The sequence below is a fragment of the Mauremys reevesii genome, linkage group 1, assembly GCF_016161935.1.
Source record: "Mauremys reevesii isolate NIE-2019 linkage group 1, ASM1616193v1, whole genome shotgun sequence".
Taxonomy (NCBI): Eukaryota; Metazoa; Chordata; order Testudines; family Geoemydidae; genus Mauremys; species Mauremys reevesii.
Window position 1 is genome coordinate 7,829,822 of NC_052623.1, and position 26,984 is coordinate 7,856,805.

At 45.6% G+C, this 26,984-nt stretch overlaps 2 protein-coding genes across 2 annotated transcripts; both read right to left on the minus strand.

The window, feature by feature from the left end:
- Positions 1-300: 300 nt before the first annotated feature.
- LOC120397901 (olfactory receptor 52D1-like) lies at positions 301-1,239 on the minus strand. The gene has a single exon (XM_039524583.1). The coding sequence runs from the start codon at positions 1,237-1,239 to the stop codon at positions 301-303; it is 939 nt and encodes a 312-aa protein (XP_039380517.1).
- A 14,860-nt stretch (positions 1,240-16,099) lies between these two features.
- LOC120395309 (olfactory receptor 52N4-like) lies at positions 16,100-17,071 on the minus strand. Its single transcript, XM_039519613.1, has one exon. It carries the CDS (start codon positions 17,069-17,071, stop codon positions 16,100-16,102), a length of 972 nt encoding a protein of 323 aa, XP_039375547.1.
- Positions 17,072-26,984: the final 9,913 nt, after the last annotated feature.

Genomic DNA, 26,984 nt, shown 5'->3' on the forward strand with positions numbered 1-26,984 from the left:
GCTGTAGTAACTTCAGGTGGTTTGGAAGTCATAGAAAGGCCAAGTGACAGGGTGTGCGGAAGTGAAGGCTGATGAGTAATGCTGAAAGAGATCAGGTGATGGTCAGAGAGAGGGAACTCAGCAATGGAGAGAGCAGTTCTTGATGATGGAGTGATACGATGTTAGGTGTGAGAAGCTTTTCACACTTTGAATTTCCAGAATACTGAGCTCAACCAAACTGGGACAGCACACACTTGATTAACAGGGAGCTATTGCTTCCCCTTCTGGTCATGCTGGTTTAAAGTCAGTGGCTCTAGGAGATCACTTTCTGCAGGTGTATTTGCCCATTTTCTCACGAAGTTCTTTAGTTTTAGCCCCATAAATGATAGGGTTGAGCATGGGTGGGAGGAGGAAATAGAGGTTGGCCAAGATGATGTGAACCTGTGGAGCGATGCCCTGACCAAACCGGTGTGTCAGAGTGGAGAAGAGGAAGGGAGGATAAGACATCAGCATCACACAGATGTGGGCTGTGCAGGTGTTGAGGGCTTTCTGGTGGGCTTTCTTGGAGGAGATTCTGAGGACGGTCCTGATGATCAGACCATAGGACAGGGCAATGAGAGTCAGGTCTAACATGATGACTACAAACGCCATCACCAAACCATACGTCCTGTTGACTGTGATGTCTCCACATGACATCTTCGCCACAGCCATGTGGTCACAATACGTGTTGGGGATAATGCGGTTGGCACAGAATGGCTGCCTCCTCAGGAGCAGGGGCAGGGGTAGAATGAGGAGAACAGCTCTTATCAAACCCACTAGCCCTAGCTTAGCTATTCGTGCGTTAGTGAGGATGGTGGGGTATCTCAGAGGGTTACATATGGCAACGTAGCGATCAATGGCCATTGTCACGAGGACAGCTGAGTGCATCATAGAAACCCCATGAAGGAAGAACATCTGGGTGAGGCAGCCACCCACAGTAATGCTGTTCAAATTGAACCAAAATATACACAGTGCCTTTGGCACGACAGAGGTAGACGTGCCGATGTCTGTAAGCGCCAGCATGCAGAGCAGCAGGTACATCGGCTTGTGCAGGGTTTGATCTTTGCCTACAACAAACAGAACTGTAAAATTTCCCAATAGGCCAATAATGTAGAATGTAGAGAATGGGATGGAAATCCAGACGTGGGCAGCTTCCAGGCCAGTGATCCCCATTAGGATGAATGTTGAAGGGTCAGAGCGGGTGAGGTTGAAAATTGACATGAGATGTTGAATGCTTATATTGGGCTCAGAAATGCTCAAGGTTCCTGTGAAGGGAGAGATGCACAGAGAGGAGGGTTACACACTTTAAGAAAATAATATGGTAACTATTTCATAGGTATTAACAATCTAGAAATGGGGGTGAACAGTGAGATGGCAACATTTACAGATGGCATCAGATTATTTAGGTCATGGTCAAGGCCAGAGAAGTCCTCAGAAGGAGCTAATGAAGCCAGGTGAAGGGGCAGCATGATGGCATACGAACATTGAAGTCAATAACTGAAACATTTATGCCTATATGAGGGAAAGACTTGAACTCCTCAAACACATTATAAGTTTCTAATTTAAGTGTATGAACTCAGGAGAGGTACCTGGGTGTCATGGTACTTACCCTTGTGAAAACCTTTTCACTGTGCAAGAATGGACAGAATGTGAGCAAAACATTGGGATGTAGGAGGCATGGAATTGGGGACTCATACAAACAATATAATGCCATGAGATCAGTCAGTTAATATTTCACCTTTTTCTGGACTCCTGTTTGTAGTACTGGGCACCCTTCTCACAAAAGATATTGAAGAACTAGAGGGTTTCAGGGAACAATCTAGGTCCCGAGTTAACTGTCGTATGGAAAGCGGTTGAAAAGACTGACATCGTTATCTTAGAATTGAGATGAATTAGAGGGTATATGAGAAAAGTCTATCAAATACTAGCTGATAGAGAGTAGATCAAGAATGTGTTCTCCCTGTCTCCTAACACAAGATCAATAGGACATTCAATTAAACTGAAATGTGGCACATTCAAAACAGACACAAAGAATGCTTTCTTCACTCAGCATCTAATTAGAATGAGGAACTGATTGCCACAGGAGGCAGTTGATTCCATGTGCTAAGTAAGAATCAGGAAGGGTTTGGACATTTTTTAGGGACAGTAAAACTATCTAGTTGCAATATTTACAGCTAAATAAATATTTTGGAAAGCCTGGATGCCCACATATTTCAGGACACAAACTTGTCTCTACCTGTTAGGTATCAGGGTTGTGTGACATGGTGCTGGGCAGGAACTCCTGAGCCAGCCCTCAGTCACTCCAGCTCCTATTAAGGAAGATAAATTGGAGCTGACTAGAGAAACCTGCACCTGACTGGTGAATGGGAAGCAGATACCATCCTAATTCACCAGGGGCTACATACAGGCCCAGAGGCAGGAAGCCAGGGATGGGAACCAGAGAGTGGAAGGAGAGCAGTAATTCTTCCTCCTGGGTGCTGAAACTGAGAAGTCCTTCAGGCTGAAAACCCATGCTATAAATTATGAGAAGGTGATTGCTGAGCCCGAGTGCAGTACCAAAGGGGGCCCTGTTAAAGGGTGATATCCTCATGACGGTCAAGTCACCCCTGACTGTTTTGGTTTTTTTTTAACACCTTTTACTGCATCATCTTTCCTGAAATGTGGCACCCAGAAATGGGCACAATACTCCAGTTGAGGCCTATCAGCACAGAGTAGAGAGGAAGAATTACTTCTCGTGTCTTGCTTTCAACACTCCTGTTAATACATCCCAGAATGATGATTGCTTTTTTTGCAACAGCATTACGCTGTTGACTCATATTTAGCTTTTGCTCCACTATCATCCCGAGATCCCTTTCTGAAGTACTCTTTCTTAGCCAGACATTTCCCATTCTGTATGGGTGCAACTGATTGTTCCTTCTTTGCATTTGTCCTTATTGAATTTCATCCTATTTACCGCAGACTATTTCTTCAGTTTGTCCAGATCATTTTAAATTATAATCCTATCCCCCAAAGCACTTGCAATCCCTCCCAGCTTGGTATCATCTGCAAACTTTATAAGTGTACTCTGCCATTTTCTAAATTGTTGACGAAGACATTGAAAAGAACTGGACCCAGAACTGATCCCTGCGGAACCCCACTCCTTATACCCTTTCAGCATGACTGTGATCCTTTGATGACTACTCTCTGGGAATGGTTATCCAACCAGTTACGCACCCATGTTATAGTAGTTCCATCTAGGTTGTATTTCCATAGTTTGTTAATGAGAAGGTCAAGCGAGACCGTATCAAAAGCCTTATTAAAGTCTAGATATACCACATCTACCCTATCCACAAGGCTTGTTACCCAGGCAAAGAAAACTATCAGGTTGGTTTAACATGATTTGTTGTTGACAAATCCACGCTGACTATTAATTGTCACCGTATTATCTTCTACATGTTTGCAAATTGATTCCCTAATCATTTTATCCATTATTTTTCCTGGTACTGAAGGTAAGCTCACTGGTCTGTAATTCCCTGGGTTGTCCTTATTCCTCTTTTTATAAATGGGCACTATATTTGCCATTTTCCAGTCTTCTGGAATCTCTCCCATATTCGGTTACTTTTAAAAGATAATAGCTAATGGCTCAGATATCTCCTCAGTCAGTTCCTTGTGTATTCTAGATGCATTTCATCAGGCCCTGGTGACTTGAAGACATCTAACTTGTCTAAGTAATTTTTAACTCAAGGAGAAGTAGAGAAGATATTTTACCTCTGTATTTAGCACTTGTGTGACTTCTGCTGGAACTCTTTGTCCAGTTCTGGTGACCAGGACTAAAGATGGATGTTGATACACTGAATGGGGGTTCAGAGAAGAGTCACAAGAATTATTACAAGATTAGAAAACCTGCCTTTTAATGATAGACTCAAATATCTCAATCTGTTTAGTTTAACAAAGATGCTTAAGGGATGACTTGATAAAAGTCTGTAAGTACCTTCATGGGGAATAATATTTAATAACAGGCTTTTCAGTTTAGCATAACATGATCCAATGGCTGGAAGTTGAAGTTAAAGAAATTCTGACTGGAAATAAGGTGTGCATTTTTTAAAGGGCCAGAGTAGTTAACCACTGGAGCAATTTAAAAAGGGTCTTGGTGGATTCATGAAGTCAGACCAGATTATCAAAATGGTCTCTCCTGGCCATGGAATCTACTAATATGTCCCAGGAGTCAGCTTGAGGCATTATGTCTACAAGTTTGTGCCTGAGCTTACTGAAGGCATTTCTTTTTCTATTCATGACCGTGGTGAATTTATCTCTATGGGGAGAAATTCTTATGTGACGTTGGCAACTTGGAAATGTTACACTAGGTGTGTATTTCATGAGGCTGAGGAATCCCATGAGGCACTACATGGATGAACATGTTAGATGACAAAAATAATGACCTGAGCCCGTAAAATCCCCACTCTGAGGAATGAATGTACAACCGTCACAGTGAATGACTAATAGAGCTGGCTAAAAAATGGTCCCAAAACATCTTCGGTTTAACATCTGTGTCCCAGTTGCCCACAGTTTCGGGCAGCTGCCAGCGGCTCCTGTAGGTGGCAGCTGTATTTTATCTAGGCCCTGACATGTCCCAGAGTTTCCCGCTCTCATTTTATAAGGCGCATACTTCTCATCTTGTGAGTTGTTCCTGTGTAGTAGCCTCCGACGCTGTGTGCAGTGTCTATGGGTGCACCAAGAGCAGCAGCACAGCTGCCTTGGTATTTCCTACCTGTGAGTGAGATTTCTCACCGGTGAGATACAGTCAATGATTACTCCTCAGACAAGGAAGAGTTGTGGGGAGATGTCAAAGCCCATTTCTCACTCTGCCACTTTGAGTGCAGAAGGTGGGGGCCCGCAAGGACTCTAAAAATTAATACTTGCCACTCCAGGCTTGTATTAAATTCCCAAGGTTACAGCTTTTCTCTGACCTTGGATGGGTAGATGCTGCCACCACCCAAGTGCAGAACACCTTTGAGAGCCCAGGGAGGAGCAATTGGGAATTTCTTCCTGTGGGGTACCCTCAAGCCCTTTCAACCCCACTCCAGGGAAGAACTGAGAAAGGAAAAGAAAAAAAAACAGCTGTTGCCACCAACTAACTAAAAAACGTGCACAAACCTCTTAAAAAAGGTAAAATTTATTTTAAAAAAGAAGAAAGAAAATACACCTGGAAACTCAGGTTGTTGCTAGATTTTAAAGAGCAACTGTAGGAATTAAGCACCAAGAATAGCTCCTTGGGGTCCAGCTTAAAGGTTACCAAGCAAAACAAAACAAAAGCACCTGGCGTTAGCACAGAGGAATCCACAAGCCAAAACAAAAAAGATCCCTAAGTGCGTCTGCCTAACATTTCCCGATCTCATTACATATCTGGGGTTCCAAATGAGTAGTGTGTAGGTCTGATCCCTGATGGTTTCCCATACTTGGCTCAAAGCTTTTTACAGCATAGTTGCTGCGCTGTTTGTTTCTGCCCAACAAAACAAAAGACCCCTACACCCAGCAGTTTTCCCCCAATTTTAAAGGGTACAGCATCCCTACTGGTTTCCCTGGAGAGGTGCCAACTCATTTTAAGCTTACCTCTTAACCCTTTACAGGTAAGGCAATTAGAGTACAGCTGCTAAGGAGGATTCTATAGCTAACTGACTGGCTGGGTGTCCATGAAAGGGAGCTACCCACCCTCGTTTACTATAGGAGAGTTGGTCAGCTTGGAGGTTGTGGGAGCCAGGGATGACTGGGGAGTATGGAGCAGACACTGGCGACCAGCGTGCTGTTGGAATCAGGGCAGCCTGGGATGGGGAAGGAGAGTACGGATGGGAGGGTCAGAGTATAATGGGAGATTGAACCAACTGAAAAGCAAAGATCAATGGTTCTTTCCACTGGTGAAATACCTAAAGTTACGTAGCAACAACAAATGGAAACAAAACTGAATAAAGGTTGTGACACCCAGGCTGCAGCTCTGTGGCTTGCCAGGGAAGAGAACATGAGACCAGCCCAAACACAGTGGGGGCGAAGAAACATCCCAGCACTGGCCTTGAATCAACAATCACAAAGAACATTTATTGTCAGCAGCACTGCTTGCCTGTCCCTGTACACCTCCCTCCCTACATCCACAACCTACAGCACTGCCCACCTGTCCGTGTTCAACCCGATCCCCACCCCGATAACATTCAGTGCTGCTCACCTGTCCGTATACACTCCCCTACCTGCCCCTACAAACCCCAGTGCTGCCTGCTTGTCCATCTCATTCCCACTGCCCCAAAACTTCCAGCACACAGTGATACCCCGCACCCAGGATCAAAACCAGGCGCCAGACCCCACAGCGACAGCTCACAGAAATACCTCCACAGACTAGGTTAAACTCAGTGTCTGTCTGCACCAGGGAAAAGGGGGAGATCAGCCTGAATAACCTTTCCAGGGGTGAAGGGAGCCCCATCAGCAGCTCAGCCTGTACAGGGAAGGAGAGAGGGACAGATCCGGCAGAAGGGAGAGAGGACGTGGAGACTAAAAGGAGCCAGCGTGAGTAACTCTTCTGCAAAACTTCACAAAGTTTTAACATACTGCAGCCCCTTAGAAATCCAGACACCCTTTCTGAGGTTGCTTTTCTGTGTTGGCAATTGCTGACGTTACCATGAGGCTGTAGTGGGGTTCCTTGCGAGAGTAGGGATGGGGGACAGTGTCAGAGACCATCTGCTACAGTGTGGTCCACATTCTGTTATAGTAGGAGACAGTCCCCTGTCCCAGGTCTGTGCTTTAGGCAGGACGTCCATTCCCTATTCACCCATTTTCAGGACTCCAGGCCACTGTGATCTGGATACCGGATGTCCTCCCTTCCGCCCACACGCACACAGACACTTCATTCCTGGACCTCCCGCCCTGAGATTTCCAATGCCCCCCTGGATTCCTTTAAGCCAGAAACATGCTTTTACCTTTATTACATTTTGGTGCTTCTCGCCCTCTCCACAACCAGAGATGCAGGGGCACAGAGAAAGCAGACCCCTCTCCCCACTCAAAAAACCGGTTACCCTGATTGTTCTGAACCTCTAAGCCTGTGAGTTTCAGATTTCATCAAGTCTTCTCTCCTATCAGTTCTTCTTTATTCCAGATAAGCTTAGAGGCCACAGATAATTTCACTGGAGGCTCAGTGCCGGGGTAAATCAGGCCATTTATTGAAGTCTCTAAATGTGGATTTAGGGTGAACTGTTGGTCCTTTTGGGAGTTGTGCCATTGAACTTAGTAGCACCAAGATTTCACCCTGGGTGTTTAACATTCAGCTCCGAGCTGTGAAAATCACGGCTTCCAGTTCTGCTACAGAGAGCTCAAAGAGTCTGAAGGAAACCCTCAGTTTATGTGGCATTCTGAATGCCGGGGGCATGAAAGATGGAGATTTCACTGTCTATAACCCTGGTAACACACATACACACTGCAGAGGCTTTGGCTGCACTTCCTAAAAGCAATGAGGTTGCTGAATTGGAAAACATGAGTGAACCAGAGGGAAAACCACACAGCCCAAAGAAAGGAAGCTACAGAGATAGATAGGACACATAAGAGACAAGGAACTGATCTTAAAAACAAATAATTGTCTAAACTATTTCCAATACATTTGTAGTTTCAATTTTGTCAGGTAAATCCCTTGGTGTTTCTGACAATACTGAGCAGTTCAAGTTGCTGTGCTGGTAAATTGCTGCCCAGATGGTTCTGGATTTGAACCCTGGAACCCTTCTTAGGCCCTCAGCACTAATGTTAATGCGGAAACAGGCAACTCACCGAAATCCTGCTCAGCAGAGAGAGAGGAAATCTCCTTATAGCAACAGGAAGGCAGAGCCCTGAGAATCAGCATATAATTTTCACGTCTGACATTCAACATACTTGACAGAGTCCTTTATGATTCCCCCTACAGTCCCTGCAGACTCTGAGGTTAGCCTGGACAATCAGAGAATTCCCAGGAGCAGCTGGAAGAGCATAAAAGTGACCTTGGAGAACTTCAACCTGAGAGCCTCTCCTGGGAGTGAAAAAGTGATTTGCCAATAAGAGAGTCTCAGATTGTCAGGGGAAACCGAGTCTCACAGATTTGATAGAGTGGTCCGGCACTACTGAAACCCTGGAGAGAAAAGAAAGAGCCAAGTCTTAGACGTACTCATTTATCTATCAGCATTTCCCTGCTGCTGCCCATTGTCATAGAACCTGAGCAGCTCCTGCTCCCCTCCCGGCTGACGAGCCCTGCGCTGAATCTCTGATAATGCAACATGCAATGGAAAGGCTCTCGCACATCCTTGTTTCAAACACACAGTAATAGCCCCTCCCATCTGATAACCTCTCTCTGATCAGGGGCATCACAGATTTCCCCTGCTTAGTCATAACCCCTACCCCCCATAGGGCAGTACCGTGCCATGGGCAGGGCCAGCTTCCTGAGTCCCTTCAGTGATCAGCATGTGCCCAGAAGCCTGGGGACTGCTAGAGTCACTGCACAGGCTGTAATTAAGATGGGGGGTGGAGGGAGATGTTCAGGGCTAGTGCAGATGCATCCCAATCCAGTACAAGATGAGACACTTTGACAAAATAATGAACAGGGATGTTTTGTCTACAATATCAGGAACAAGAGGAGGTAACAAACAGAAGTTGTGAGACACAAAAGATGGTACGTTAATTGTTTGTCTCAGTTTATACATTTTGGGGTACTCACCTTAACCCTGCCTAGGGGACAGCAGAGAGTCCTGCTGCTGACTGAGTCAATCAGCACCCATGTGTTAGTGGGCCTGTAACCATGTAGGTAAGACACTAGGGCTACACTTGGAGGGTAATAAACCTGGCCAAGAGCCTTTTTCACCAAACCATGCCTGTGGTCTTTCTTTGTGAGTAACATCAAGCTTTGCTGAATGAGAGGAGGGGTAGCTTGAGCATTGGCCTCCTAAACCCAGGGTTATAAGTCCAATCCTTGAGGGGACCACTTAGGTAGATGGCCAGGTCCCTTCCAGCACTGATATTCAATGATTCATAATTTTGTGTTTGTCTGCTAATACTAATAACACTGGAGATGCAAGGACAGAAGCACTGAATAGCCTGAACAGGGTTACTGAGGAAACAGCATTCAGCATGTAACAATGGCCAGCTGACACTCTGGGCAGGAGGCACAACAGTCAGTGACTTGGTCCAGACAGTGGATTTGAATAACTGTGTAAAGTTTGCCCCCATTTCTTTGTATAAAATGGCAAAAACCCTTGAATTAATCAGGCAAGACTTGATAAAGTTTATATTTTTTACTGAAACTGAAAGAACATTGCTGAGCTCCTCTGCCATCCTCTTAGCAGCCAATGCCTGGCTGTGGATCACACAAAGATTCCAGGGTCCTATGGAGGCCACTTCTTGTACCCTTGTCACAAGCCCGCTATGTCGGCCCATCATAGACCATGCTCCACTGTGGCAAATTCCAAAGCAGTGTCCCTAGTCAAGGCTTGTGTCTTAGACAAAATTATGTAATAGTTTAAAAAGCTTGTCACCAGTGGACAGCAAAGCAGAAATTTCTCTTTTAATTCTATTGCTGTAGCAAAATATACACAAGCAGCTGTGGAGCATTTGGTATATTGGTAGATTCAGCTATCTGAATTGAATACACCTCTACCCCAATATAACACGACCCGATATAACACGAATTCAGATATAACGCGGTAAAGCAGCACTCCGGGGGGGCGGGGCTGCGCACTTCGGTGGATCAAAGCAAGTTTGATATAACGCGATTTCACCTATAACACAGTAAGATTTTTTGGTTCCTGAGGACAGCGTTATATGGTGTAATATGGGCCCTGATTAACACTTTCTAGGAACTGCTCTTTTACATCAGTGGCCACCTCCACAATAACTATGTGTGTAAGTATGTTGTTAGGAAGTGGGATCACATCTAGCTGTGATGCCTCTTTCTCTCCTAGCATCAACGCACACTTATCCGTTGCAGCTGGAAGTCATAGTTTCTCGTCTATGTTGTGTGGGTTGCCAACATTGGCAATATGCAAAGCCACACATTAAGAAGCACCAGTAGCCTTCGTGATAGGCAGTGCTGTGCACTTCAACAACTTTTTTTTGGTCCTGTTAACTCATTGAGCTTCCTCTGAAAAAACTCATTGGGTTTAGATACTGTGGTGAATGGTGGGGGGCAGCGGAAGGGGAACACCACTCTCTGCATGTTCCAGTTATTCAGTTAGCTAAAATCTTTCTCAGTAGTTGTTAACTCTTTAGATCTAACTTTAATGGCCTTGCCTGTAAGGATTAAAATCATAGACAGTGAGTCCTAGACAGTCCCAGACTTTCAGGAATGTGTAGGGAAGCAGGCAGTGAGTTGGCAGGAGGCTAGGAGACCCTATGAAAACAAAGTGTGGGATTTTGAATTGGAAGCAGCAGACCTTTCTGTTCTTGTGTTTGGGAGGCAGAGCTGCTGAAAGGACATGAAATATGACCAAGGGCCAGGCCTGGAGAATCCAGCAACATCCATGCCTAGGAAAGGACTAAACCTGGAATTACAGATATGTGAGTAGACGAGGGAATGTTTATTCAGACACGATCAGGTTTATTTCTTTATTTTGGGCTTGTTGGATTCTCTGTGCTGAGCACATGTAACTTCCCCCTTGTACGGTAGATTTTCAAGCTGAATCCCAGGGAAGCAGTTCTCTGTGTTTTTAAACCGTTTTTTAAAGTTGTGCTATAACACCTAGCAACCAAACAATGTTTTGCCAGACCTATGTTCTTTTTGTTTAATAAAAATCACTCTTTTAAGAACATGATCTGATTCCTGTGTCCTAGAAGGCGGGAGGTTCTGTGTGCACGTGTCTGAGACCACTCAGCCAAATTGCTGAGAGGAGCAAAGTTCCACGTTCAGCTGGTATCAACAGCTGGATTCAAGCTCTCTCTGGGAGGGGGAAGGTTAAAAGAGCTTGAGGGTACCTCACAGGAAGGAATTCCCAAGTGTGCCTTCCTGGGGTCTCAAATTGGTTTTTACACATGGGTGGTAGCAGCGATACCAACCCAAGGCCAGGGAATCTGTAATATTGGGGTGTTTATCGCAAGTCTTTAGTGGCAAGTATTTTTAAAGTCTTTTGCAGGCTCCACTTTCTGCACTCGAAGCATCAGAGTGGGAAAATAGCCTTGGCAGATATTAAGACAGAGTGCCTTGTTTCTAGATGCTGGGGTAGCTTGTAGGGCCACATCCAGTTCTTTGCCAGTACTTCACTGCATAGACCACATGGAGGACTTGGGATGTTGGATGTGTCACAGTTAATAAGAGATCTCTCCATGGAACGAATGTAGAGCCCTGCAGAGCCCCATGCATTGATTCTTGCAGCATAGTCTCTGTTTACATATAGCCCCATCTCGTGAGAATGTAACAACTGAGACACTACAGAGCCCACTTCTTTTGACTCTTTGAAAAAAAAAATGCCGCCTTTCAGATCACTGCCTTTGTATGGCAGATTGTGTATGTTTCTGAAGCTTTTCCCCTATATTTTTCCTGTCCCTTACTCCATTTTTGGTGATTGTAGGGTCTCTCAAACCCTGGAAAACTGTCTGCAAGGAAGACAGAAAACTGCATCTGCCTGCTCACTGGACGACAAAAATGAAAATGTTGTGTAATATTCCAATGTAAATGAGAAAGACCGAGACACAACTTTGCTTATTCTAATGTCCCTAGTTCACTTTCCCTCCTTCTTTTAACTTTAGGGCGCTTATTCACCTATGGCATTTGCATATCTCTGCTTTTGGGCTGATGTCTGGCTCCTAGTTGTGGGACTCCGCCAGCTGATGCTGGATCAACTCAGCTCAGGATATAGGTGTTGGAACTAGGGGTAGTGAGCGTGCTGCAGGCCCCCCTGGCTTGAAGTGGTTTCCATCATATATTGAGTTTACAGGGTTCTTTTTCAATATTTCTGAGCACTCCCACTACAAAAATTGTTCCTGCACCTACAACTAAGAAGGCTGGAAGTTCTGAGGTGAGGGCCCCTTTTTAATTGTGCTTCTGTTTTTCACTGATGAGTGTCAGGAAGTAGGGGCCTTGAGGGAGAGGAGGTTAGGGTGAAGAAGTGGAGAGGAAAGACTCAGCAAGGGATTTATCAAATAGCAGGCAGGGGGCCTCAGACACATGGTGTGGAGGAGAGGAGGGAGTTGGAACTCAGTGAATGCTGTGGCGACCGGACCAGACTAGGCAACGGAGGGTGGATGAGGGGAGAGTCGGTGAGTCTTTGTACTGGTGACACAGTTGGGCCCAGGTTTCCTGGCAGGCTGAACCCCCAGTCTCAACAGGCTAACTTAGGACAGGGACTAGGATGCCCACGCTCCAGGGTACTCGCTTCACACTGGACGCTTCCTTGACCCAGTGATCACTACATAAACTTCAAACCAAATATAATGTATTAAACAGCAGCTGTAAGAAAAATAAGGGAAAAATGTGAAATTTTCAAGGAAACAAGGAACCCTGCTCTGTGGGCACAGGGACATCACAAACAGCTGTGTCTGGGACCTAAGGAAAGTTTGAAGTCTGTTCCTCACAAGTCCCAGACCTCCTGCCCAGGCCCTGGCTGCACTGCAGTGAATCCATGGGTCAGACACTTGATCTGGAAGTAGCCACATGCCCTCAGGCTCTAGGTGGCAGGACCCTTCTCCCCAGCATCTTCCCTCTTGTCCCACCCCTGTCTCCTCCGTGGAAAAGTACAGTGATTAAGATGGATTCCAGTGTCATGTGACAGGGTCACATGTCTCAGAAATCTCGAGTCTCCATAATACCTGGGTTGGCCCTCACCTACACAGGAAGGCTTGCAACCATACAGAGCCATTCACAGTTCATTGATTCTGAAGCACCCTTAATGGCTTCCACTTAATATGTTTACATCAGTGATACAAGTTTATATCTTATTCTCCTAACTCCCGATATAGAAATAATACATGCAAACGAATGGGATGAACACACTCAGTACATTACAGGCTTTCTAATGACACCATATGTAATGAAGCAGCCTCTGACAGGACACAACTGAGAGTATCAGTTCAGGACAAATTGCTTAGAACAGGGCAGTCACAGCCCAAGCCTGGGTGACCTTCACTATTAAAGCACATCAAACCAGCCAGACAGAGAGGAATTCGGTTTTACCCCACTGGCTAACCAGAAGTCACACAAGCAAGTCCCTCAGATACTCCAATGCCCTTGTATCACCACCAGCACCACTCCTTATGGGGATGAATGGTTATGAAAAGCTATACCCCAGAAAAAGAAAAAGGGTTCTCCTGATCCCAAAGGACCAAGCACCACATCCAGATCAATAGACACATTTGATCTTTTCCACAAATCACACTGTTGCCAGTCCTTTAGAATCTAAAATCTAAATGTTTATTCATAAAAATAAAGAAATATAGATGAGAGTTAAAATTAGTTAAATAGAATTAATTACATAGAGTCATGGCAAAGTTCTTGGTTCCGGCTTATAGCAGTGATGGAATAAACTGTTTGCTTAAGTCAAGTCACTGGAGTACACCCACAGCTTAGATGGATCATTCAGTCTTTTGGTCACAACTTCAGTGTAGCTTCTCGGCTCTATGAGCTAAGAGGTGAAAACATTATCTAAAAGTTCCTCCAGAGGTAAGAAGCAGGATTGAAGACAAAATGGAGGGGTTTCCAGGGCCTTTTATATCCTCTACCATGTGGAAGGACACCCTGTTAGGATATAGATATTCAGGCCTGTCTGCAAAGGCCTATACTTTAAGAATGTAGGTGTATTCTTATCACTTAGCTAGTTATAGAGGTATAAAAGAAAGAATCAAAGATCACTGTCTTTGGAATGGCCTTCTCTGACTGTGACAGGCTAAGGCCTTCAGCTAAGATGTAGTTAGGCAGCCATAAGCTAGGAAGTGTCTGGTCACATCCTCACATCCCAAACTAGTCACATTGAAATAAGGTGCTATTGGCTGTTAGGAATACAGTCCTGTCCTGATATTCCATCACCTCCAGAGAAAGGGTAAAGCCTAGAAGGTGTAAAAGGAAACTTCGTTTGATAGCAGCCTGTCTGGCAAGAACTCACTTATCAATAGACACAGCTGGAAAACCCTTATGTCTGTACAGATGTAGTTGTGAAATCCTCACTTCTGTATTGTTTTGTATGTTTATTTGCATGGTCTCTGTCTGGTTCTGTGATTGTTTCTGTCTGCTGTATAATTAATTTTGTTGGGTGTAAACCAATGAAGGTGGTGGGATATAATTGGTTAGATAACCATGTTACAGTATGTTAGGATTAACAGACGTTTTGGAGCATGATCTTTCGTGGGTGAATACCCACTTCGTCGGATGCAAGTACTACTAACGTCTGTTAGTCTATAAGGTGCCACAGGATTCTTTGCTGCTTTTACAGATCCAGATTAACACGGCTACCCCTCTGATATGTTAGGATTGGTTAGTTAAATGTCAGTAAAATGATTGGTTAAGATATAGCTAAGCAAAACTCAGGTTTTGCTATATAGTCTGCAGTCAATCAGGAAGGGGGCGGGGAATGGGAACAGGGACTGGGGATGGGGGAGTTGGGATCATGTTTTGCTAAAGGGGGGAATGGGAACAGGGGATGGGAACAGAAACAGGGACACAGGCAAGGCTCTGTGGTGTCAGAGCTGGGAAGGGGACACTGAGGAAGGAAACTGGAATCATGCTTGCTGGAAGTTCACCCCAATAAACATCGAATTGTTTGCGCCTTTGAACTTCGGGTGTTGCTGCTCTCTGTTCATGCGAGAAGGACCAGGGAAGTGAGAGGGTGAAGGAATAAGCCCCCTAACACACCCCTCTGTTCTTACTGTGGAAAATCAATGCAGCAAGATGGAGTTTGGAGTCACCTGGGCAAGTCACATGTCCATGCCTGACTCAGTTTGCAGGCAGCAGCCATTGCTCACATGCTATCTTGAATGTCCCAGGAAGGCTCCTCAGATGTTGATTGGTGTCTCCCAAGGTCCTTTTTCAGTGAAGTGATTCTTGATTGGGCTCTTACTCAGAATAATCCTTTCTTAAGAAGCTGACCAAATGCTTCACTGATGCTACTTAGAATCAAACACATTGAGATACAAGTACATAGCTGTAGCGAGATGGTCACCCCGCTCTGGCCCTGAAGAGGTTAAATCAGCCCTGGAGTGGGCTGCAGCTGGGAAAAGCTGGGCTGATGGGGAAAGCAGCAACAGCTGTGGCCAGCTTAATCAGGGCCCAGCTGACCCTTATACGAGGGTTGTGGGCCAGAAGCCAACATACACACTCTCTCGCTGGCTTCTTGAGAGAGAGAAGGACCTGGCTGGCTGGGAGCTGAGGAGGATACCTGAGGTGGAGCAGGGCTGGGGAAGGGCAGAGGGAGCTGGGGAGCTCTAGCCAGGAAAAGCCCCAGGCTGCAGGCCTTGCTAGAAGAGCCAAATAGGTACTGGGCTGCAGAGGGGCAGCCCAGAGATAGGCAAAGGCAGCAGGTCCTAACCCCCTTGCCAGTGATGAATGGTTTACAGACTGCAGTCTGCCCCAGTGAGCGGGGGCTAGGAGATGACTGGCAGTAGCCACTGAGACAACGTGGGTTTAGAGGGTTGGGGTTCCCCTGGGAGGGAAGACCCAGAGCAAGGGGGTATTGTGATGGACAGAACCCCTGGGAAAAGGTCACCAGGGTCTGGGAGGGACACGGGGCCAGCAGCAGGCGAGACACTGGACTGCAGGCGGCGCTCTGAGCTGGAAAGAGCTCCTTCCCGAGATGACCAGAAGGAGGCGCCGTGTCGGTGAGTTGTCGCCCAGCCACAATAGCTCATATTCATAACTTCAAATACAAAAAGATACACACATACAGACAACATAATCATAACCAGAAAATTACAACCTTTTCATAGACATCTTACTTAACTGCATTTTTACAAGATTTTTTGCAACTATTGAACCTTCTTTGCAACAATGATCTGTACAGTCACAGTTCATGTCATTAATGTCCTAACATATAAGAGACCTTCTGCACAAAGCATATTCCAGTTACATCATATTCACATTCATGAGCATATTTCCATAAAGCATATCGACTGCAACATCACACCCCTCTTGTCAAGCAGGTTTAAAGTAAGTTGCCCCAGGCGAGCACATTCTGTAGGTATATTTGACCACTTTGTCACGAAGTTCTTTGGTTTTGACACCATAAATGATAGGGTTGAGCATGGGGGGAATAACAAAATAGACATTGGCCAATATGATGTGAACCTGGGGAGCAAAGTCATGGCCAAACCGGTGTACCAGAGTGGAGAAGAATCCGACAGGATAAGCCATCATCATCACACAGAGGTGGGCTGTGCAGGTGTTGAGGGCTTTCTGGTGGGCTTCCTTGGAGTTGATTCTGAGGATGGCCCTGATGATCAGACTGTAAGACAGGGCAATGATTGTCAGGTCGAACCCCATGACTACAAATGCCATGGCCAAACCATACATCCTGTTGATTGTGATGTCCCCACATGATAGCTTTGCCACAGCCATGTGGTCACAGTATGTATGGGGGATAATGCGGTTGGCACAGTATGGAAGCCTGATTAGGAGCAGGGGCAGGGGCAGAATGAAGAGAACAGCTCTTATCAAACCCACGAGCCCTAGCTTAGCAATGCGTGTGTTGGTGAGGATGGTGGTGTATCTCAAAGGGTTACATATGGCAACATAGCGATCAATGGCCATTGTCACAAGGATAGCTGAGTGCATAATAGAAACTGCTTGAAGGAAGAACATCTGGGTGAGGCAGCTACCCACAGAAATATCTTTCAAATTAAACCAAAATATCAACAGTGCTTTTGGAACAACAAAGGTAGATGTGGTGATGTCTGTGAGTGCCAGCATGCAGAGCAACAGGTACATCGGCTTGTGCAGGCTCTGCTCTTTCCCTACAATAAAGAGAAGTGTGAAATTTCCCACCAGGCAGATAATGTAGAACATAGAGAAAGGGATGGACATCCAGATGTGAGCAGCTTCCATACCAGGGATGCCCACTAGGATAAATGTTGAACGGTCAGAGGGGGTGAGGTTGAAATCTGCCATGCGGTGGTGGAAGCGTTGATCTGTCTCAGTAAAGCTCAAGGTGCCTGTGAAGGGAGAGAAGGACAGCAAGGACGGTTACACACTTTATAAAAAATAATGCATTGAATATTTTATAGTGATTACCAATCTAGAAAGAGGGGTGAGCAATGATGTGGCAATATTTACAGATGGCATCAGATTAGTTAGGTGATAGTCAATTCCAGAGGAGACCTCAGATGGAGCTAACCAAGCCAGGAGAATGGGCAGCATGATGGCAAGTGAATGCCAATGTCATTAGCTGGAGGGAAAAGCTTGAACTCCTCAAAAACCTTACAAGGTACTAATTTAAATGTATGAACTCGGTACAGGGAAATGGACACAGGAGCGGCTCTATGTATTTTGCTGCCCCAAGCATGGCAGGCAGGCACTTTTGGCAGCCGGCCTACTGGTGGTCTGCTTTTCACGTGGATTCGGTGGTGTGCCTGTGGGTGGTCCGCTGGTCACACGGATTTGGTGGCATGCCTGTGGGAGGTCCGCCGGTGCCGCACCATAGGCGTACCCGCTGCTGAATTGCCACCAAAGCTGCAGGACCAGCGGACCTCCCGCAGGCACTCCACCAAAAGCCGCCTGCCTGCTGACCTCACAGCAACCAGCAGGCCGCCCCCCACGGCTTGCCGCCCCAGGCACACGCTTGCTGCGCAGGAGCCTGGAGCCGCCCCTGAATGGACGTCATGGTACACAGCTCTGTGAAACCTTGCTCACAGTGCAAGCATGGACAGAAACTAAGCAAACATTGGAATCCAGAAGGAGTGGGGTGGGAAACCATACAGGAAATACAATGCCGTGAGATCAATCAGTCAATGTTTCACCCTCCTGTGGACTCCTCTGTGTAGTACTGGGCACCCTTCTCACCCAGGATATTGCAGAACTGGAGGGGTTCAGGCAAGGACAAGAAGAATGATCCAGGGCTCAGGGAAACTCTCATACAATGAGAGGTTGAAAGAACTGGGATAGTTATCCTACAAGGAATATGAATAAGAGGGGATATGAAAAAGTCTATAAAATACTGAAGATAGAGATGTAGTTGAGGTCACAAACAAAGGATGAATCAGGAGCAGTTTAGACATTTACATGGATAGTGAGACTATCCAGTTACGATAGTCAGATTTTACTAAATATTTTGGAACACCTATGTTCCAACGTGTCGTAAGGAACAAGCCAATCTGTTAGTCATAGGGTGACACCCACATCGCGGTCAAATAACAAACACCCCATCTATCTAATACTGGATTCCTTACACCAGTACTCCCCTCAGGGCCCGCTGTCCAGAGCAAGCATACAATACAGGGTTGAAACTGAGGTTTTGAGTCATTTAACCATCTTTTAAGAAGGGAAGAAGGATAATGTGGGGAACTACATCATCATGCCAGTCCCTGGAGAAATCACAAAATGTAGGTTCTCAAGGAATCCATTTTGAAGCACTTGGAGGAGAGGAAGGTGATCAGGAACAGTTAAAGTGGATTCACCTAGGACAAGTCATATACCAACATGATTGCCTTCTATATTGAGATAACAGGCTCTGTGGATATGGGAAAAGCGGTAGCTGTGATATACCTTGACTTTAGCAAAGCTTTTTATATGGTCTTCCAGAGTATTCTTGCCAACAAGTTAAAAATGTATGGGCTGGATGAACTGACTATAAGGTGGTTAGAAAGCTGGCTAGATCATCGGGCTCAATAGGTCGTTTTCAATGGCTCAATGTGTAGTTGGCAATGAGTATCAGGCAGAGTGCCCCAGGGGTCCATCCTGGGGCTAGTTTTCTTCAACATCTACATTAATGATCTGGATGATGTGATGGATTGCACCCTGAGCAATTTCTGGATGACACTAAACTGTGGGGAGAGGTAGATACACTGGAAGGTAGGTCCTGTGCTTAGAACGGAAAAATCCCATGCACGGCTACAGGCTGGAGACTGACTGCTAAATGGCAGTTCAACAGAAAAGGATGGATAACAGTGTATTGGGTTGCATTAGTAGGAGCACTACCAGCAGATTGAGGGAAATGAGTATTCCCCTCTATTCAGCACTGGTGAGGCCACATTTGGAGTATTGCATCCAGTATTGGGCCCTCAATTACAGAAATGATGAGGACAAATTGGAGAGCATTTAGCAGAGAGCAACAAAAATGATTAGGGGGCTGGGGCACATGACTTACAAGGCGAGTCTGAAAGAACTGGGTTTATTTAGTCTGCAGAAGAGAAATGTACGAGGGGATTTGATAGCAAACTTCAGCTACCTGAAGGGGGGTTCCAAAGAGGATGGAGTTATGCTGTTCTCAGTGCTGGCAGAGGACAGAACAAGGAGCAATGGTAGTTGCTGTAGTGGGGAATGTCTAGTTTGAATATTAGGAAACACTATTGCACTGGGAGGTGTGGTAGATACACTGGAGGGTAGGGATAGGATACAGAGGGACCTAGACAAATTAGAGGATTGGGCCAAAAGAAATCTGATGACGTTCAACCAGGACAAGCGCAGAGCCCTGCACTTAGGACGGAAGAATCTCATGTACTGCGACAGACTAGGGACTGAATGGCTGGACAGCTGTTCTGCAGAAAAGGACCTAGGGGTTACAGTGAACAAGAAGCTGGATATGAGTCGACAGTGTGCCCTTGTTGCCAAGAAGGCTAACGGCATTTTGGGCTGTATAAGTAGGGGCATTGCCAGCAGATCGAGGGACGTGATCATTTCCCTCTATGCAACATTGGTGAGGCCTCATCTGGAGTACTGTGTCCAGTTTTGAGCCCCACACTACAAGAAGGATGTGGAAAAATTGGAAAGAGTTCAGCGGAGGGCAACAAAAATGATTAGGGGGCTGGAGCACATGACTTATGAGGAGAGGCTGAGGGAACTGGGATTGTTTAGTCTGCAGAAGAGAAGAATGAGGGGGGATTTGATAGCTGCTTTCAACTACCTGAAAGGGGGTTCCAAAGAGATGGATCTAGACTGTTCTCAGTGGTACCTAATGACAGAACAAGGAGTAATGGTCTCAAGTTGCAGAGCGGGAGGTTTAGGTTGGACATTAGGAACAACGTTTTCACTAGTAGGGTGGTGAAGAACTGGAATGGGTTACCTAGGGAGGTGGCGGCATCTCTTTCCTTAGAGGTATTTAAGGTCAGGCTTGACAAAGCCCTGGCTGGGATGATTTAGTTGGGGATTGGTCCTGCTTTGAGCAGGGGGTTGGACAGGATGACCTCCTGAGGTCCCTTCCAACCCTGAGATTCTATGATTCTATGATTCTATCCTGGGATTAATGTCTGTGTCCTGGTGGCCCGCTGTTTCCTTCAGCTGCCAGCAGCTCCTACACATGACAACTGTATTTATCAAGGCCCTCTGTGACAGAGGGACAGTTCCAATGCCCTGGAACTGCTCAGCATGAAGCTAGCCAGGACTCTGTGTAGCACGATTCCCCGCAGGGCATGCTGTCCCGGGCAAGGACCCTGCTTGTCTTTGGTCGTTCTGGTATAACCCTGGAGCATTCAACATCCATATTCCCCCCCATGCACCTCCCCTGGGTGGGGGAAGACAGAGGGCCCTGCACCCTACTTCTGCAGTCAGCAGCACTTGATTCACACACCCCTTTGTGGTAAAAGCACAGACATCCCAAGATGTAGTCCACAGTTATGTGGTCCTTATAGATTCATAGTGTCTATTACTTATAGTGTGCCTGGAGCATTCTCAGGAAGCCTCACCAGGTGGGAGATAAATTTCTCCTAAGGCCTATTGTTTTCTCTCATGGCTCATTGCCTGGAATAGGCCCTACCCAACCAGCTTTCTAGACAGAAAGAATCTTTGCTCTTCGGCATTACCCAGGTATAACTACATTTGAAATAAACCGATGTCGTCAATATTCATAACTTCAGATACAAAAATCATACATGCATACAAATAGGATAATCATATTCAACAAATGATAACTTTTCCAATGACATCTTATATGACTCATCATGCATAAAATGTATCATATTTATGCTATAATCATATAATTATAATATACTAGCATCACTATGAACAGTATGGGTTGCTGTGTCACATAAAGATGAATTTTTTCTACCAGCGATAGGCCTGAAGTTACATAATGACAATAACAACAATTGGAAAAATAACTGATTAAAGGTTGTGACACCCAGACTGCAGTTCTGTTGCTTCTCAGGGCAAACACACCCTTAGAACCCACTGCTGCATTCGGCACCAGGAAATGTCCCAGCACTGGCCTTAGACTATCATTCACAAAGAAAAAATAAATTTCAGCATCACTGCCTGCCTGTACATGTACATGCTACTCCCTGCCACACAACCACCATCACTGCCCGTCTATCCCTGAACACAGCGTCCTGCCCCCACAGCCTCCGGCACTACTCACCCCCCTGTGTACACATAATTCCCTGCCCCACAACCCTGACTACTGGCAACTTGTCCATGTACACTCCCACCCCCAGAATTTCCATCCCTGTCACACAGTGATACCCCTCACCCAGGACCAAAACCACATGACAGACCACCCAGCGACAGCTCACGGAAACACCTCCACAGACTAGGTTAAACTCAGTGTCTGCCTGCACTGGGTAAAAGGGGGAGATCAGCCTGAACTGCCTTTCTGGGGGTGAAGGGAGACCCAGCAGCAGCTCTGCCTCTGCAGGGAAGCAGAGGGACAGACTTGGTGGGAGGGAGAGAGGATGTTGAGACTAAAAGGAGCCAGTGTGAGCAACTATTCCTCCAAAACTCTTCGGTCTGTGCATGAGGCAGTATGTCCACTCCCTCATTCACACAGCTTTAGTGCTCTGTGGCAATGTGATATGGATACCGAATGGGCACTCCATTGACACAGGTAATGCTCACCCAATTAGAACCCCACCCTACCGGGTGTCTCCTCATGCCCAAGCTGCTATAGAATGGGAGATCCAAAGCATGCTACAGATGGGTATAATCCGCCCCTCTAACAGTGCATGGGCATCTCCAGTGGTTCTAGTTTCCAAACCAGATGGGGAAATACGCTTTTGCGTGGACTACCGTAACCTAAATGCTGTAACTCGTCCCGACAACTATCCAATGCCATGCACCGATGAGCTATTGGAGAAATTGGGACGTGCTCAGTTCATCTCTACATTAGACTTAACCAAGGGGTACTGGCAAGTACCGCTAGATGAACCCGCCAAGGAAAGATCAGCCTTCATCACCCATGCAGGGGTGTATGAATTTAATATGCTTCCTTTCGGGCTGCGAAATGCACCCGCCACCTTCCAAAGACTTGTAGATGGTCTCCTAGCAGGATTGGGAGAATCTGCAGTTGCCTACCTCGATGATGTGGCCATTTTTTCTGATTCATGGGCAGAACACCTGGAGCACCTGCAAAAAGTCTTCGAGCGCATCAGGCAGCCAAAACTAACTGTTAAGGCTAAAAAGTATCAAATAGGCCAAAACAGAGTGACTTACCTTGGACACTAGATGGTTCAAGGAACTATAAACCCCCTACAGGCCAAAGTGGATGCTATCCAAAAGTGGCCTATCCCCAAGTCAAAAAACAGGTCCAATCATTCTTAGGCTTGGCCGGATATTATAGGCGATTTGTACCACATTACAGCCAAATCGCTGCCCCACTAACAGACCTGACCAGAAAGACACAGCCAAATGCAGTTAAGTGGACTGATTAGTGTCAGAAGGCCTTTAACCAGCTTAAGGCGACACTCATGTCTGACCCTGTGCTAAGGGCCTCAGACTTTGACAAACCATTCCTAGTAACCACAGATGCCTCTGAACGTGGTGTAGGAGCAGTTTTAATGCAGGAAGGACTGGATCAAGAATTCCATCCTGTCGTGTTTCTCAGCAAGAAACTGTCAGAGAGGGAAAGCCACTTGTCAATCAGTGAAAAAGAATGCTACACAATTATGTATGCCCTGGAAAAGCTACGCCCAAACGTTTGGGGATGGCGTTTCCAGCTACAAACTGACCATGCTGTGCTAAAGTGGCTTTATACTGCCAAGGAAAACAACAAAAAACTTCTTCGATGGAGTTTAGCTCTCCAAGATTTTGATTTTGAAATTCAACACATTTCAGGAGCTTCTAACAAAGTAGCTGATGCACTTTCCCGTGAAAGTTTCCCAGAGTTGACTGGTTAAATTGTCCTTAAAATGTAAAAGATCTTGTAGTTTTACATAATTAGTAGTATATGTAAAGGTGCATGTGTTTTATTAATCTGTTTATTCTAAAGTTTTAGGAAGAAATCACTGCCAGTGTGGTTCAACACTGTCTGAGATTTGGGGGGCATGTCATAAACAGATAGTTAAGGGTTAATGCCTCTTTTACTTGTAAAGGGTTAAAAAGTTCACCTAGCCTAGCTGACACCTGACCAGAGGAACCAATGCGGGACCAAGATGTTTCAAAAGGAAGGAGGGAAGTTTTCTTTTGTTTAGAGTTTCAGTTTCAGCCGGAGTGAAAAAGATCAAGGAACCAGCCTCTTATCAGAGTAGTAAGTTTTAGAAAGGGATAAATAGGTTTATGTTTATTTTCTTTGTAATTGGTCTTGGTGCAAATTAAGGGAATTATCAAATTTGGGGATTCTTGTGTATAGTCTGTGAGATTATCTGATATGCTGTCTCCCAGAGGTTGTTTTTTTTTCTTTCTTTTACCTTTCTTTTCTTTAATTAAAAGCCTTCTTTTTAAGAACCTGATTGATTTTCCTTGTTTTAAGATCCAAGGGCATTGGATCTGGACTCACCAGGAATTGGTGGGGGAAAGAAGGAGGGATGGTTAAATTCTCCTTGTGTTAAGATCCAAGGGATTGGATCTGGACTCACCAGGAATTGGTGGGGGAAAGAAGGAGGGATGGTTAATTTCTCCTTGTGTTAAGATCCAAGGGGTTGTATCTGGACTCGCCAGGGAATTGGTGAAGGAGTCTCTCAAGGCTACCCAGGGAGGGGAAGTTTTTGCGGGGAAAGGGAGTGATCCAGACACTGAGAATTCTGGATGGTGGCAGTGATACCAGATATAAGCTGGTAATTAAGCTTAGAAGTGTCCATGCAGGTCCCCACATCCGTACCCTAAAGTTCAGAGTGGGGGTGAGTTCCTGCACCTCCCTGGTCAGATTTCCAACACTGCCTGGTTTCCTCTAAGCCAGAGACATGCTCTTATCTTTACAGCCTTTTGGTGGTTCCCACCCTCCCCAGAACCAGAGATGCAGGGGCACAGAGAAAGGAGACCCCTCTCCCCACCTGAAAAAAAATGTTATCCTCATTGTTTGAACCTCTGAGCCTGTGAGTTTGAGATTTCATCAACTCTCCTGTCAGTTCTTCTTTAGTCCAAATGAGCTCACCCATCCTTAGAGGCCACGGGACGACTCCAGTCGAAGTCACTGGAGGCTCATGGCCAGTGTAAATCAGGCCATTTATTTAAGTCCCTACAAGTGTATTTAGGGTGAACTCCTGACCGTGTTGAGTTTTACTATTGATCTTTCAGCCTCTGGCTCTGAAAATCATGGCTTTGGGTCCAGCTACAGAGAGCACTATACTGTTAGGGTGCTGAAAGAGTCTGAAGGAAATCCCCAGTTCATCTGGTGTTCTGAGACCGGGTATGGAAGATCAGGGATTTAAAACACAGCAACCCTTCCTCTCTCAGACACCTGGGTGAATTCTAAGTGGCGCACAGAAGGCAGAACGTGAGAGCAGAATCTGGCCAGTGTGTGACTCATTCGTCTTGTGAACTCTCTGATAACACAGATACCCATTGCAGAGGCTTTGGCTGCACTTCCTAACAGGGCAGTGACATTGCTGATTTGGAAAACTTGAGCAAACCAGAGGAAAAAACACATGGCTGAAAAAACAAAGCTACTCGCACAGATACAAGGACACAGTAAGAGACAAGGATCTGATCTTAAAAACAAGAATTTCTCTAACCTATTTCCAGGACATCTGTAGTTCCAAATTTACCAGGTAATTCCCTTGGTCTTTCTAACAATACTAAACAGTTCAATTTGCTGTGCTGGTGAATTCCTACCCAGATAGTTCTTGACTTGAACCCTGGAACCCTTCCTGAGCCCTCAGCACTAACTTTAATGCAGAAACAGGCAACTCACCGAAATCCCACTCAGCAGAGAGAAGAAATCTCCTTACGGCAACAGGGAGGCAGAGCCCTGAGAATCAGCGTATGGATCTCACATGTCTGAGACTCAGTGTGCCAAACAACGACTTTTATGATTCACCTGAACAGTCCCTGTGGACTCTCAGGTTGGCCAGGACTCACTTACACTTCCCTCAGCTCCATGAGCAGTGAGTGAGAAGCGCAGGAAATAGACCCTGTAAAAATTCAGCTTGAGAGCCTCCCCTGGGAGTGAAATGATTTGCCAATTCCCGGGGCTCAGATTCTCAGGGGAAATTTAGTCTTTCAGGCTGTTCAGCCTAACAACTGCCAATGGCTTTCTTTTCTGTGTGTAATGTACTGTCATCTGTACTATGTGTGGGAATGCTGCCACAACATACAAGACCAAAAATCATTTTCAATTGATCGTAGCAGAGTATCGCTGCATACCACCTAGGCAGTTGTAATATTCATTCCATAAGACTCTGAAATTCACTGCCACCCTCTGGAGCCCAAAAGTTTTCCCTCCCCTTGGGAAGGATATGCAACAAGCCTGTGTTAAGCAAACTGAGATTTTCCCCAGACACTTCTCTCAACGGATGACTGATTTAGATAAAGCAAAAACAAGTTTAAATACTGAAAGAGATTTTAAGTTACTATAATCGATAGCAAACAGATCAAAGCAGATTACCTATCAAATAAACCAAACCACAAACTAAGCCTAAAATACTACCTAGATGGAATATGAATTAAGAATTTCTCACCCTGGCTGGTGGTACAAGCAGTCCACCAGGTTTCCATACCAGGCTAGAAATCTGTTTAGCCTGGGACCAGCACTTCCCCCAGTTCAGACTTTGTTCCTCAGGTGTTTCCAGGAGTTCTCTTGTGTGGGGAGTGAGGCCACTAGATATTGTCACACCCCACCTTATATAGAATTAACATACGTGGGGAATCCTTTGTTCCAAAAAAATGTCCCAGTCCTATTTGTGGAACAATACAGGTACCTAAAGTGAGATTCAGTGTCATGCGGTCTGGTCACATTCCCTTGTATGCGCTGCTGAGTCTTAGTGGCCATTATCCACAGGGGGTCTGGAAGGTTCTCAGGAAGGCTCACCAAGTGGGAGATAAGCTTCTCCTAAGGCCTATTGTTTCCTCTAATAGCCCATTAACTTGAATAGGCCTTCCAAACTCCTTCAGACTGAAAGCGTTCTGGCTAGTGGTTGTCACTCCGGTGTAACTTCCTTTGAAATACTGATACATAGTCAACAGCAAATCATAACTTTTCCAATGACGTCTTATAAGACATATCTTGTACAAAATACATTTTATATATATGTCATAATTATATCAGGGGGAGGGATAGCTCAGTGGTTTGAGCATTGACCAGCCAAACTCAGTGTTGTGAGTTCAATCCTTGAAGGGGCCACTTAAGAATCTGGGGCAAAATCAGTCGTTGCCCCTGCTAGTGGAAGGAGGGGGCTGGACTTCATGTCCCTTCCAGTTCTCTGAGATAGGTATAGTTCAATATATTATAATTTAATCATACAACTAAGAAAAATATGCAGTGCAGTGTTACAATGGGGTTTTGAGGAGGACTCCCTCCTTGGCTTTTAAAGATTCAAATGATAGCAGGAATGCACATTAAAAAACAAATACAAAATGATAGGGTGTGAATTAGCTATTACCAAAACACAGCTGCTTCCCTTGAAAGGTAAAAGCAAATTTGGAATGGCTGTCCCAGTGTAAAAGGATAACAAAGAATGCATTGGCCAAATCGAAAAATAGAACCCACTTCCTCCCCCGCCCA

What these genes read in the sequence shown, in the direction of transcription:
- LOC120395309 (XM_039519613.1), bottom strand. Translation starts at nt 17,071, where the DNA reads ATGGCAGATTTCAACCTCACCCCCTCTGACCGTTCAACATTTATCCTA.
- LOC120397901 (XM_039524583.1), bottom strand. Translation starts at nt 1,239, where the DNA reads ATGTCAATTTTCAACCTCACCCGCTCTGACCCTTCAACATTCATCCTA.